Below are 15,211 nucleotides of genomic sequence, written 5' to 3' on the forward strand. Positions count from 1 at the left end.
TCATGGGTTAGTCTGATCCAGATGCTCAGTGATGTCATTGGCCACCTGATTTTTCTTTTTCTTTTTTTTTTAAGTATATTTAATTGATTTTTCACAGAGAGGAAGGGAGAGGGATAGAGAGTTGGAAACATCAATGAGAGAGAAACATTGATCAGCTGCCTCCTGCACACCCCCTACTGGGGATGTGCCCACAACCGAGGTACATGCCCTTAGTCGGAATCAAACCTGGGACCTTTCAGTCGGAAGGCCGACGCTCCATCTACTGAGCCAAACCGGTCAGGGCCCACCTGATTTTTCTATTCCTCTACTCTGTCTTCACAGTTAGTGCTATGCAAAGGTAGCTCCTTTTATTTCTAAAACTAGAGGCCCGGTGCATGAAAATTCATGCACTTGGGATGGGGGGTGTCCCTCAGCCTGGCCTGGCCCTCTCACAGTCCGGGAGCCCTCAGGGGAGCGGGCCTAAGCCGCAGTCTGGCCTGCCTCTGCAGGAGGTGACCGGGTGGGCCAATCAGGGGACTGGCGCAGGTGGTGAGCAGCTGGCTCCACCCCCATTGCGCCACTGCCACTTGTGGCCTCCTTCTGCGGGAGGCAATCCCGGCGGGCCAATCTGGGGATGGTGAGCGGTGGGCCCCACCCTGTATCGGCCCGCCACCATGGCCAGTGGCTTCCCTCTGCAAGAAGGCCTACGGGAGGCGACCCTGGACTGATGGGGGAAGGCACCAGGCAGCCCCGCCCCGAATCACACCAGGCAGGCGATCAGGGGATGGCGTTGCTCCATCACCCCACCCCTGGTCGCTGCCACCCCGCCACCCCACTCATCCCCTCCCTCTGCCCGCTGGCACGCACCTTGACTGGCCTGGCACCACCTGCTCACGGGCCCTGCCCCCACCAATCCATCGTTCCACCGATTGGTCAATTTGCATATTATACCTTTATTATATAGGATGACTACAAATCTAAAGACCCCACCATCTAGAAGTACACAGAGAAGCCTCCATCAAACTTCTTCTCATGTCTTAATGGCCCAAACTGGATCATCTGCCTGATCCTGAATCCCCCATTAGTTGAGCGAATGCCAGACCTGGGTTACCTGAACCAGTCATTAGTGCAGTGCAGATGGGATTACATAACCAGTGCAGAGATCACACCCCTGGAACTTCAGATAAAATCAGATCCGACTCAAACTCCATGACTGCTATGGCGTATGGAGGAAGTGGAGGGAACGGGGGAGATAACCAGAATGTCCAAAAATGACTGTATGTGTCAAATTTAGTGTTCATCAGAATTACTTGGAGGGCTTGTTAAAACTCTGAATGCAGGAACCCACCTCTGAGAGTTTGTGTTTCAGTAGATTTGGTGTGGGTCTCAAAAATTTGCATTTCTAACAAACTCCCAGGTGATGTTGATGCTTTTGGTCAGGGCCACGCATGGAGAACCAGTGTGGTTTACATAAACTTCATTATCTAGCATTTCCAGAAAAGTGGGACAGATTAATAAAATTATTTCATGTTTTTTCTTGTGGTTCCCTTCATATTGCTTCCTTTGATCTCCCACCTAATACTTATTAGACAAATGTTAGGGCTCATAAATTGCATTTGTTTGCAAATGCTCTATAAAACTAGGACGTACTCATAGACACAACTTAGAAGAGAACAGACAACTGTGTAATCAAGTACATCTCCAAGATGGGACTTCCTAAGGGTTGGGTACAGAAGTCAAACTTTATCTAACAGTAAAATTTACTTGACTGATGGTGATACAAAGAAACAGTTCATTTTATTGTTAATGTCCTGTATTTGTGCCTTTGTTTCAGGAAATCAAAGCAATGAAGAAAAGAATGAGTGAGCTGTGCATTGACTTCAACAAAAACCTCAACGAGGATGATACCTTCCTTATATTTTCCAAGGCTGAACTTGGTAAAATTTTGTTATTTTTCTAAATGAAATTATGTAATTTAGGTAGATGATGTCACCTCACAATTTGGCATGTCAAAGTTACAAGAATTCTTTATAAAATGATCCACTCTCTTCTATAGAACCCACCATCTTTTCTACAGAAAAGACCAACAAGCCATTTTTAGATTATAGGCTAATGAGAGTGTATACTGTTTCTGGAGACAGTCCTGAGAAGATTTCGTAATCTTTCTTGGTTAACAGCCTTCAGTGCCTTGAAAAATTTTTTGCCCCAGTGTCCCCTACATTGTAACTTAAACTAGTTTCTTCTTATTCTGTTTTGGACCTTGCTTGGTTTAATTTTCCTGTTCTCCATCAAACCAGCACTGAAGCCTATGCATATTTTGGATTAGCATCTCCTGAGACACCTGTTCTCTAACCACCATCCACATGAGATTATAAGAATTGTCATCATTTTACTTGAATTTTAATTACTCCACAAAATTTCTCGAGTTCTTAATGGCACCATGCCAATGCTAAATTAATCAATAATGAGTGGAAAACTTGATGTATGAGAGAATTTCTTGCAGGTGCTCTTCCTGATGATTTCATTGATAGTTTAGAAAAGACAGATGATGACAAGTACAAAATTACCTTAAAATATCCACACTATTTTCCTGTCATGAAGAAATGTTGTATCCCAGAAACCAGAAGGAAGATGGAAATGGCTTTTAATACAAGGTGCAAAGAGGTACTTATAAATGTTTGTCTTTGTTTGTTTATTTGTTGTTATGGAGGACTTTAAGAAAAGGGTTTGCTTTATTAACCAATGTTGAAGTCAGCTCTGAGACTATTATTCTTATTTGTGAGCATTATGCTTCCTAATTCCTCAGACCTAGAATTTTAGCTTTTTCCTTGCCCACTTGACAACCTCCCTTGTCTGGCCACAGGTTAAACTATTCTAATGAAAATAGAATGGATTAAATAAACTAAAAGTTGTATTCTTTTCCCAAGTCGATAGTCCAGGGCTAGTGGAGCATCTCTCTCTTTCTCTCCTCAGCAAGTGACTTCCAAGGGCATTTCAGTTGTCATCTTCCCAATCTGTTGGAAAGAAGGAAAATAAAGTACAGTGAAAGTATCTTTGAGAAAAGGACCTAGAGCCCAGCCATTGTGACTCAGTGGTTGAGCGTCGACCTATGAACCAGGAGGTCACAGTTCAATTCCTGGTCAGAGCACATGCCTGGATTGCAGGCTCCATCCCCAATGTGAGGCATGTAGGAGGCAGCCAATCAATAATTCTCTCTCATCATTGATGTTTCTTGCTCCCTCTCTCTTCCTCTCTGAAATCAATAAAAATATATTAAAAAAAGAAAAGGACCTAAAAATGACATATATCAGTTGCACATTGCATTGACCCAAATTCCATTATATAGCTACTAGAGGCCCAGTGCACGGATTTGTGCACATTGAAAGGAAATTAATTAGAAGGTGGCCGGTGGGGCAGGACTGAGCAAGACGGGTTGGACATGCCCTTGAGCCAACCTCCCAAGGTCCCTCCTCCACCAGCCGCACCTGGGTGGTGCCAAGGCTCAAAGGGCATTTGACCAAAACCAGCAGTCTGACATCCCCTGTGGGGTCCCGGAGTGCAAGAGGACACTCTGCAAAGTTGCTGTCAGAGGGATCCCACCTGCCAGAGGGATCCCACTCACTCCGCAAATGCCCTTTGAGCCTTGGCACCACCCAGGTGCGGCTGGTGGAGGAGGGACCTTGGGAGGTTGGCTCAAGGGCATGTCACTCAGCAGCTCCTGCATTGAGTGTCTTCCCCCAGTGGTCAGTATACTGGACAGTTGGCTGGTTGCTTATCCTTTTGTATGTATAGATATCTAGCTATAAGGGAGGCTAGGAAATATAGTCTTCAATTGGTAGCCATTTGTTCAGCTGAGTGGATTCTATTACTAAAAGGAAGAATTAGAAATGGATTTTAAGAGTCACCTAGCCAGTTGCACCACAGTCTATCCAAGTAACATGAGCACATTTCCCCCATTCACCACGTGTCAGATCCCAACCAGTTATTGCCTTGAGCTCAAAGACTAAGCTCTCTCCGTGGTAGACAGTCCTCCCCAGTTGTAGCTTCTCATGATGTAGCAGCCAATGAAAAGGAAGACAACTTGTCTGGCCCACTCACCCAACACGCACACCCAGTGGTGGAATAGGAACAGAATAACCACAATAAAGAAAAACTCCCACTTGGAGTAGGAGAGAATGGGATACATAGCAGGCCTTCCAACGTTCAAAAACAGTTTGGCAGGAATTATAAGGATTCTGAGTCTGGGAAGTTCCTGGGATGGCCCATTGGACTTATTTTGGGTCTCTTTTCAGGCAGGGATTCCTTTAAGAATTATATCCGTGGCCTCTGGTTTTACCTGCAGAGAATTCTTTATTGTTCATTACCCCTCACGACCACATTGTGGGCGGCTGCTAGCATAGATTCCTGCCGATACCAGCTCAAAGCCCGAGAGTTGCTTTAGAAATCAAATAATCATAAGCTTTTGTAGGCCAGGCTTATATCTTTGGTAATAAAATCCAATAAAAAACTTAGTAGGTTTTCTGTCTGTCTGCTTCCAATCAGATTCATGTTAAAAAAAATAGCTATACATGTCCTGGCTGGTTTTCTCAGTGGTTAGAGTATCGGACCAAAGGGTCTCGGGTTCAATTCCCAGTGAAGGGCACGGTACCTCAGTTTCAGGTTCAATCCCCGGTCTGGTTGAGTGGGAAGCAACCAATCAATATGTCTCTCTCACATCAATGTTTCTCACTCTCTCTCTCTCCTCCCTTCTTTTCCCTCTCTTCCACTGTGTCTGAAAATCAATGGAAAAAAATATACTCGGGTGAAGATTTAAAATAATAATAAATAACTATGACTTTTCTTAAACCTACCAAATCTTTTCTAATATATGGGTTCCTGTATCATGTCCCTCCTGCTCTTCCTTAATTTAATGGTGCCCGTTTCAATTTAATGGTGCCCGTTTCAGTGCTGAAATGGCAGACTTGAGCAGGGAGACAGCCTTCTCAACCAAGACTCCACAGTTCAATAACTCCAAGTCTTTGCTCCTGACATTAGGATGCAGGGGAACTGGCTTTTCCAGCAACCCGAGGCCCTAGACCAGCCGTAGGCAAACTATGGCCCGCGGGCCGAATCCGGCCCGTTTGAAATGAATAAAACTATTGAAAAAAAAGACCGTACCCTTTTATGTAATGATGTTTACTTTGAATTTATATTAGTTCACACAAACACTCCATCCATGCTTTTGTTCCGGCCCTCCTGTCCAGTTTAAGAACCCACTGTGGCCCTCGAGTCAAAAAGTTTGCCCACCCCTGCCCTAGACTGTGGGCCACAGGCAGAACCTCTCTCAACAAATCTCTTTTCCTTCCATCTTGCAAACTGACCAGTTCTCACTTAAGCACATCTTTCTCATGTAATTTCCATAAAAGCAACAAATACCAGCAAACACACAACAATGTTATTAGTTTTCCCAAACAATTCCCCTCTCTAAGACTCAGTAGGTAACTGGCCTACCTTCCAAATTACAGCAAGCAACAGTTTTAACAAATGGGACCTCTGGTGTAATGAGGAATACCAGCTTCCCAGCCTGCGGAGTCTGTGTGCTCATCCTCACCTCCCACTCCTGTACATTTTTTCATTTTTGTTTTAGCAGCACTCTATTCCTAATATCAGTCCTCGGGATATTAGGGTATAGTTTAAGCAACTGTACAAGAGTCCAGCAAAAGCACAGAGACTCAAATAAAAGTTATTTCTCTTCAGAAAGCATTAATGGTTACCGGGGCTGGGGAGCCTGGGGAGTTATTTCTTAATGGTTACCAAGTTTCTCTGTGGGGTGTTGGGTAAGTTTTGGAAACAGATAGTGGTAATGGCTGCACAGCAGTCTGAATGGAATTAGTGCCACTGAATTATACACTTAAAAATGGTTAAAATGGCATATTTTATGTTACATATTTGACCACATTTTTTAAAAGGTTTATTTCTCTTAAAACTAATAGTACAGAGGTGAGTGGTCCAGAGCTGGAGGACAGCGCTGCCATCCTCAGTATGTGGCTTTCAGGGTCATTGTTGCGGTCGTCAGTTCACAGCTAGCAAGACAAAGGGATGACCCAGAAACTTCAATCATCACCTCATTCATATTCCACTGTCCTACAACCAGCTTTAAGGAAGTCTGGGAAAAGTAGTCAGGTGACCTATGTGTCTGGCAAAAGCTCAGAGAATTCTAGTACTAGGACAGTGATGGCGAACCTTTTGAGCTCGGCGTGTCAGCATTTTGAAAAACCCTAACTTCGGTGCCGTGTCACATATAGAAATGTTTTGATATTTGCAACCATCGTAAAACAAAGATTTATATTTTTTATTTTTTCTTATATATTTAAATGCCATTTAACAAAGAAAAATCAACCAAAAAAATGAGTTCGCATGTCACCTCTGACACGCGTGTCATAGGTTCGCCATCACTGCACTAGGAGGAAGAGTGGGGGAATAGATATTGGGAAGAAATTGACAGTCTTAATTTTAGAACTTGGAGAATTATGCCATGTGTTTCTCTTATTGATGTTTCCATTCCAATTTTAAAATAAGGGGAATGTAACATAATTATATAGTATTGGCTCTTGTACCAGGCACTTTTCTGTATACTTTACATATATTTTCATTAGCCTCTTCATTGCACCCTATGACTTAGCTGCTTTCATTATATGTATTTATATGTGTTTTAACAGATAAGAAAACCGAGGCTTAGAAAGTAACTTCAGGGACTTACCAACAGTCAGACAACTAGTAAGTGGTGGAGCGAAATTTGGAATCTAGATAGACTACTGTGGCGTGTGATCTTCCTTAGAAGCACGTCTATTAAATTGCTCATTTAATCATTGGGAGTAGTAGTTCTTTGACTTCAATGTCTATTTACTTTATCTTTTATTGTTTAAAAATGTTATGCTAAGTGAAGTAAGCCAGACACAACAGGACAAATATTGTATGATTCCACTTACATGAGGTTCCTAGAGTAGTCAAATTCATAGAGACAAAAAGTAGAATGATGGATGCCAGGGGCTGGGGGTATGGGGAGTGGGGATTAGTATTTAATAGATTCAAAGTTTCAGTTGGGAAAGATGTAAAAGCCTGGAGATAAGACTATCATTATTTGTATTCTTAATACAAATATAATATAGAAAATGTTTGTAATAATTTGAGAAAAATCTCTGAAATATTTTTAAGTGTAGAGTTCTATGGCATTAAATATATTCACGATGTTGTGCAACCATCACCACCATATGCCCTCAAGTTTTATCCATGTTTTAGCATGTGTCAAAAGCTCTTTTTAAGGCTGAATCATATTTTATTGTATGTATACACCACCTTTTCCTTATCATTTATCCATTGCTGGACATCTGGGTTGCTTCCACCACTTGGCTGTTATTCACATAATGCTGTAGTGAACATGGTGGGACAAATATCTGTTTGAGTCCTTGTTTCCACTTTTTTGGGATCTATGCCCACAAGTGGAATTGCTGGAACATATGGTAATTCTCTGTTTAAAATTTTTTTGAGGAATCCCAGTACTGGTTTCCACAGCAGCTGCACCTTGACATTCCCATCAGTAATGCACAAAGATTTCAAATTTTCCTCATCCTCGTCAACACTATTTTCTGGTGGTTTGTTTTTTTTTTAATAATAGCCAGACTATCATTAAAAAATAGGCTATTAGTATGGCTATTATAATGACGTTAAAGAGGCTAATTTTGTGTTACATTTATGCTACCACAATGAAAAAACAATGTAGGTACCAATATGTGTTACAGTCTTGTCAGTGAGACTAAATGTGGCTTCACTCTTATCCTTAAGAATACATTTTCACTCTAAGTTTACAGTACCTAAAATTTTATTAAGACCTCATAACTAAAAACAAACGAAAAAACCAACAACCTCATAACTATCTCCTGAGGTTGAAAAAGTCCGTTAATTCAGAAATACAGTTGGATCGGGAATTTTAAAAAAACTCTTAACACTGAAATGAAATAATTTATTAGAAGTTGAGATGGTCTAAAAATATTTGATAGTTTTACCAACCTGAAAATAAATATAATAACTCTTTCAGTGCTTTGGATCCAATTAATTATTTTTATCCAATTAATTATTAATGTTTGTTTTTGTTGTTATTGTTTATTACTAGGAAAACACCAAAATTCTACAGCAGCTACTCCCACTGCGGGCCAAAGTCGCCAAGCTACTCGGCTATAGCACACATGCTGACTTTGTCCTTGAAATGAACACTGCGAAGAGCACAAGCCGTGTAACAGCCTTCCTAGGTTAGGTCTCTTTAACTTACTTATTAGTTCTCTAATTCCATTTCTGTGACTGTTTTGCTGCATGATACCCACTTGACAGAGAGCCCTTAGACTCTAATACACTTTTGAGGACATTCTATTTTTTATTCATTCAAGAGAAACTTATTGATCACCTACTATATATTAGATACTGTGCTTGGTTGTAAGGGTTGCCCATTGTTTATATTACTAAGGTAGTCCTTGCTTCATTCTGTATTGTGTCTTGATTGGGATTTTTATACTAATGTCTAACAAAACATCTAGGGTCCTAACAGCAAGTATTAGCTTATTGGCTTTGTTTGCTGCTATTTGGTGATTGTAGTTATAGTGTAGTTAATTACTAGTTTATATGAAATAAGCTGACAAATGTGACATAAATAAAACATTATAATCCAAAAAAATAAACATTTTATAGTCTAGAAGCCACTTACTATATACAAAAGCAATATAAATATGCATCAAAACTATTATCTAATAACTATATTCACATTTATTTAAAACCACTTTCACTAAACTTTTTAAAACCGTGATTCTTATGTCCATGATATTGAGTCACTGGTACTCTATCACTCCTGCCCATCTCTATCTCAACCAAGGTGTCACTGATCCAAGAGTCAAACTGTTTATCTCTCTATTGTAGTGAAAGTGGTTGAATAACAACCACGGTATAAACACTGATTTTTATTGTAATCTTTTCTAACAATAAAAATCAGTGTTTATACCTTTTTAACTTTCCTCATTGACCCGTTTCAGACTTTATTTACCTTTAACAACTAGTCCAAGTATGTAGTCTGTTACTTTGGTATTTTTTTATTAGCTTAATTGAGTTAGAAATTACTAATAATGCCTTAAAATAAGCCTTCAACCCAAGATTTACTTCTCTATGTCCTAAATGGCCATACCTGGCATTACTAATGTATAGGCTGGCATCAGATATGACTTATAGCAGATGCACCATAAATGGTAGTTATTTGTTATTATATAATTGATTTATTCATTCATGAGACATTTAGGAAATCACTATTCTGCATTAGGCAGTATTCTAAATGGTAAACCATAAAAAGGAATAAAACGAGGTTCTTTTCTCAGTGAGTTTTCCCTGAGTGGAAATAACAGAGATGTGAACAAGTAATTGCCATATATTCTGATGCATGTTGTACAGAAAATGACTCAAGGAGTTAACAATTTTGATGAAAATGCTTTCTTTAGTTGTAACTGCATATACTGAAAAATTTCCTTAAGAACTACCTGATTAACTTAATTTCTTTAAAGTCATTTCCCTCTCATTTGAAATTGGCATATGTCCATCTGGGTTGTCCTCTTGCTACCTGTACTTTCATATTCTCTGGCAGGCCCACTCAGAATTATCTCATGTATCTTCTAGGCGTTTCCTTCTTTCTCTTCACCTCATTCCTCAGACTCTTGTCTTCACCTCACAATTTCCATGTCCCTTACAGAGCCAAACACATGTTTATCTTATATTTGTAACAGATTGTGAGGAATTAATACATAAATAGAGCATATTCATTGAGCCAAATACAGTAAAATAGTCCAAAATAGACCACAGTATATAAATTGTGGTATTCATCTAAAAAGTGGAATTACTGTGTCCAAATAGTCCTTCTTCATAGGAATTGGGTAGTGAAACATACTAAACCCATGGCCATCAAAGGCATTGAGCAATTTTTAGTAATACTAGTCACAGGTTACATTTGATTTCTTTTCCCTGCCTTTCTGAGAAGCCTAATCTTCTTGAAGAATAATCATGTATATGAGTTTAGTTTCACTATTCCTTTTTCCCCTGAATTAGAAAATTTGTGAGTCAGAGTTCCCTGTGATAAACTTCAGTTTTGTTGATGCCGTGAAGAAGTCATGGCCTAGTTTGGGTGGTACTAAAAGAAAAAGGGCCGTAGCCGGTTTGGCTCAGTGGATAGCGCGTCAGCCTGCGGACTGAAGGGTCCTGGGTTTGATTCCGGCCAAGGGCATGTACCTTGGTTGCGGGCACATCCCCAGTGGGAGGTGTGCAGGAGGCAGCTGATCGATGTTTCTCTCTCATCAATGTTTCTGACTCTCTATCTCTCCCCCTTCCTCTCTGTAAAAAAATCAATAAAATATATTTTTAAAAAAATAAAAGAAAAAGGGGTGAGGAGACATAAAATAAATTACCTTAAAGAGAACAACAGTGCTGTCATAATAGAGTCTGCTTTCTTTTCCTTCCCTTCCTCACTGCCACTCTCCCTCTATAGAAAGCACCATGCTGAAGCACAGGTATGTATGAACATGTTTGCTCCTAAGAGCAATAGATATTGACTTTCCCCCCTTCCCTCACAGATGATTTAAGCCAGAAATTAAAACCTTTGGGTGAGGCAGAACGAGAGTTTATTTTGAATTTGAAGAAAAAGGAATGTGAGGAGAGAGGTTTTGAATATGATGGGAAAATCAATGCCTGGGATCTGCATTACTACATGACTCAGACAGAAGAACTCAAGTACTCCATAGACCAAGAGATCCTCAAGGAATACTTCCCAATTGAGGTGGTCACCGAAGGCTTGCTCAACATATACCAGGAGTTGTTGGGACTCTCATTCGAGCAAGTGGCAGGTGCTCATGTGTGGAATAAAAATGTTACACTCTACACTGTGAAGGACAAAGCCACAGGAGAAGTATTGGGACAGTTCTACTTGGACCTCTATCCAAGGTACTGATGACCATATTGTTGGAAGAGACTTTAGGGATTCAGCTCCTATCCAGATTATCACTATTGTCTTCCGTAGATCTCTTGTGTGGTTTTAGTAAAGGGAATAAAGATGTGGGCTCTGAAGCCAGAAGGTCTGGCTCCATTCCTTGATAGACAGGTTCTTAATGTTTCTGTGCCTCAGTTTCGTAACCAATGTTACAGGGCCTATAAAATGGGAATACTAATCCAGGTTTGTTTTTTTTAAGTTGCTTGAAGTTTCCTTCCTCTCTCTCCTTGGGGGCACCTGTCTTAGATTGTATGTTAGTTGATTGCCATTCAACCTCTGCTTTCTGAAGGATTCAAGAAAAGGTGTGATTTGCAGATTGTCCAGCATGTTATTGTTGTAAGGATAGGAGCAGTAAATGCCCTTTCTAGCAATAAATGCCCTTTATACATTATAACAGGTAGCTGGAAAAAGATAAGTGTGTGTTTTTTAAAACCTCAATAGCATCAGCAGAAAAAGCCCAAGAGGAATGAGTCACTAAGAAAAGTTAATACAGAAAAATACATACAAATAAAATTCACCCAAACCTGAGAGTCCTGTTGGCCTCCTAGCAAAAAAAGAAAAAGAAAAAAAGAAAGAGGAGGAGGAGAAGGAGGAAAAAACCTGGTCCTAGAATAAAGTCTAATAGCCATTAGCTTTTGGAGAGACCCTCACTGATACCTCATTGTCTAAGAAGAGTCAACTTTATAGTATAATTCATGCTTTTCCCCAGGCTAACAAAAAGCATTCTATTTCAAAAAGACTTGTGAAGTTTATCAAGGGAGCTCATTTAATTGTGAACACTGATTCTTCCTTCCCTCCTTGAATAAAACGAACAATCTTACTGTATGGAATTTGGTATTTTATCAATTCTATTTTTAAAGGAAAACTACCTCATAAATCAAACTGTACCTTGTAGCTCAGATTTCTCAACACTATTTAGTGTTTAATGACTCCATTTTTTTATTGCATTTATTGGGGTGACATTGGTTAGTAAATTGTGACTCCATCTTCGAAGATGAAAAGTATGAGCTCATTAAAATAAGTTGGACATGTAATCGGGTGGTGAACACACAATACAATATACAGATGATGTGTTATAGAATTGTTCGCCTGAAACCTATATAATTTTATTAACCAATGTCACCCCAGTAAATTCCATAAAATGAGCAAACAAATAAATAAGTTGGACATTCAGCCATACACTAGGTGTGGTATATATTCTTAGTTCTGATATTAAGATTTTTTGCTGTAACCGGTTTGGCTCAGTGGATAGAGCATCGGCCTGCGGACTGAAAGGTCCCAGGTTCGATTCCGGTCAAGGGCATGTACCTTGGTTGCGGTCACATCCCCAGTAGGAGGTATGCAGGAGGCAGCTGATCAATGTTTCTCTCTCATCGATGTTTCTAACTCTCTGTCTCTCTCCCTTCCTCTCTGTAAAAAATCAATAAAATATATTTAAAAAAAAGAAAAGATTTTTCAACAGAATTTGAAACCTTGGAGTAATAACTTATATGACGTGATCGTTGGGTTTTTGTATGTTTCGTTTTAGTCTTTCCATCTGAGTACAATGTTGATCTACTTTCTAAAAGGTGAATTAAATGTTTTGAAACATCTTCTACCAAATATGTATCAAATATGACTTAATGACTGAGAGAGGCCAGGGCAATCTTGTTAGAGAAGGGTGTTCATCTCTCATAGATTGCGCTTCCGGTTCCCAGGGAAGGGAAGTACAACCATGCAGCCTGCTTTGGTCTCCAGCCTGGCTGCCTCCTCCCCGACGGGAGCCGCATGATGTCGGTGGCAGCCCTTGTGGTGAACTTCTCACAGCCCCTCGCAGGCCGTCCCTCCCTCCTGAGGCACGATGAGGTGAGGACTTACTTCCATGAATTCGGTCATGTCATGCATCAGATTTGTGCCCAGGTGAGTGCCAAATGCTTTTTCAGATGTTTTTTCTCACTGCAGTTGGGTTGCTCCCCTTAACATGGTTTTTCAGAAGCTGAACATGGTCAAGAATTTCTCAGGCCTCTTGCAAAAATACAAAATTTTTCTGATTGGGTCTGTTTCACAGCATATTTTTCCTTGGAGGTGGATTCACTGATGAAAGCATTCACTGAATACCAGATACTGTCCTTGTGGTTTTCAACCATCTCAAACTCTTTGCTCCTTTTTAAATAATAAATATTTTGTAATACCTTTCTTTACTAGCCTCAAATTAAAATCATAGATCATGTAGTATAATCATGGGGAGACTTTGCCAGAGAGGGGATGTGTGTGTGTGTATGTGTGTGTGTGTGATGGATTGCAATTGACTTTTCTTTCTTTCTAAAAATGAAAAATTACCCTTATTTCCAACTTGATGCAGTCCAGTAAACTAGGCCAGTACTGTCCTAGAATAAACCAATATGAACTTGCTGATAATTTCACTGTTATTGACATATGAAAACATCTAGTTCAGTTGTTCAATCTAAGGTTAAAAAGCTGATGTTGGAGCATTTGAGATCTTTCTTCCCAGCATAAGTTTTCAGTTTGGCTCAAATAAACTCATAAAATAACATAAAAAACAGATGTTAACAGAAATGGAGGGACACTTTTCCAATTTGAAATCTCTATATAGCTCTAAAGGAAAACTTTTAAAATATATACATATATACATATACATATACATATAATAAAAGTTCATTATTAGGGAATTACATATGTGTGTGTGTAAGTCACATACACACACACATATTATTGATTTTAGAGAGGAAGGGAGAGGGAGAGAGATAGAAACATAAATGATGAGAGAGAATCATTGATCGGCTGCCTCCTACACGACCCCCAGTGAGGATTGAGCCCACAACCCAGGCATATGCCCTGACGGAATTGAACCATGATCTCCAGGTTCACAGGTCAATGCAAAACCACTGAGCCACACCAGCCAGGCTCTAAAGGAAAACTTTTAAAAATAATCTCTTTATAAGAATAGTTTTATATCTATAGAAAAGTTGCAAAGGTGGTACAAAAATTGCCCAAGTGCCCTTTACCCTGATTCTCCTACTGTTAACATCTTACCTTACTATATAGTAGGTAGTGTCACAACCAGGAAGCCAACATTGATACATCACGCTTAACTAAACCCCACACTTTATTTGGATTTTACTAGTTTTTCCCTAACAGCCTTTCTTCATACAGAGAATTTTTATAATTGATGCAATGTCCTCAGTAAAAGAAAGATTTTTTAAATGACTTTTAAATGGTAATGCCTTAGCATGGCTATGTACTAAGGCATACTGAAGTATTCATGGATTTGCACTATATGTGAATAACCCTGAATCCAACAGCAAAAACTGCATATTGACCTAAGGGGTTTGTGTTGTCAACTGGAGTCGAAAAATGGTATTGCCATTGTCTTAGTTCATGTTGCTATAACAATACCATAAACCAGGTAGCTTATAAACAACAGAAATTTCTCATACTTCTGGAATCTAAAAGTCCCAAGATCAAGATGTCTGGTTCATAGATGGTGCCTTCTCACTGTGTCCTCACATGGTGGAAAGGGTGAGGATCTCCGTGGGCCTCCTTTATAAAGACACTAGTCCAGTGCATGAGGGTTCCACCTTCATGAACTACTCACCTCCCAAAAGCCCCACCTACTATCATTGCATTGAAGGTTAGGTTTCAGCATATTGACTTGGAGAGGGAACAAACATTCAGTCCATAGCACCAAAGGTGACATGATTTCTCAAAACGGTGAACACCTCTTAGGAAAATTCCAAATGAAAAAGAAGTCTTACTTTGATTTACAGAGTTGATCCCAGTAGTTGGTGCCTTGGAAATTAAAATTGTACAAAAAGGACTTTGCAAAAATATGTGCAATGGAGTTAGTTTCTAGGTTCTTCAGTGTAGATTTTTCATTTATTTGAATTCCAGCAAGAAATATAAGATGTGCAGAATAAGGGACAATTTTTGTGGTCCTGACATGTGCAATAAAATAACCCCCAGAGAAGCCCCTAATTATTGCAAGAACCAAAAATGTAGCTACTCATTTCTAAAATACTACATCCTGGTGCTTCCATGTTTTACTTAAAAACAAACAGGGGAATAGGATATGAATCTGTTCAGATAAATAAATAAGTCCTGACATACTAATATAACCATTTATATCCTCAGTTTAATCTAAGGAAATTAAATCTTTCAGAATAACCTAAATTTTCTTTCTTAGAT

At 39.6% G+C, this 15,211-nt stretch overlaps 1 protein-coding gene across 4 annotated transcripts in view; it reads left to right on the forward strand.

The window, feature by feature from the left end:
* Positions 1–15,211, forward strand: part of NLN (neurolysin) — a 134,393-nt gene that overhangs the window by 48,396 nt on the left and 70,786 nt on the right. For all 4 annotated transcript variants that reach the window (XM_081089981.1, XM_081089980.1, XM_081089978.1 and 1 more), the window contains exons 5-9: positions 1,814–1,916; positions 2,483–2,643; positions 8,129–8,264; positions 10,614–10,980; positions 12,724–12,925. In XM_081089981.1, the coding sequence (XP_080946107.1) occupies positions 1,814–1,916; positions 2,483–2,643; positions 8,129–8,264; positions 10,614–10,980; positions 12,724–12,925 (969 nt within the window). The remainder of the gene's footprint in view (positions 1–1,813; positions 1,917–2,482; positions 2,644–8,128; positions 8,265–10,613; positions 10,981–12,723; positions 12,926–15,211) is intronic.

Source organism: Myotis nattereri, assembly GCF_964212035.1.
Source record: "Myotis nattereri genome assembly, chromosome: 4".
In the NCBI taxonomy this organism is placed as follows: domain Eukaryota; kingdom Metazoa; phylum Chordata; class Mammalia; order Chiroptera; family Vespertilionidae; genus Myotis; species Myotis nattereri.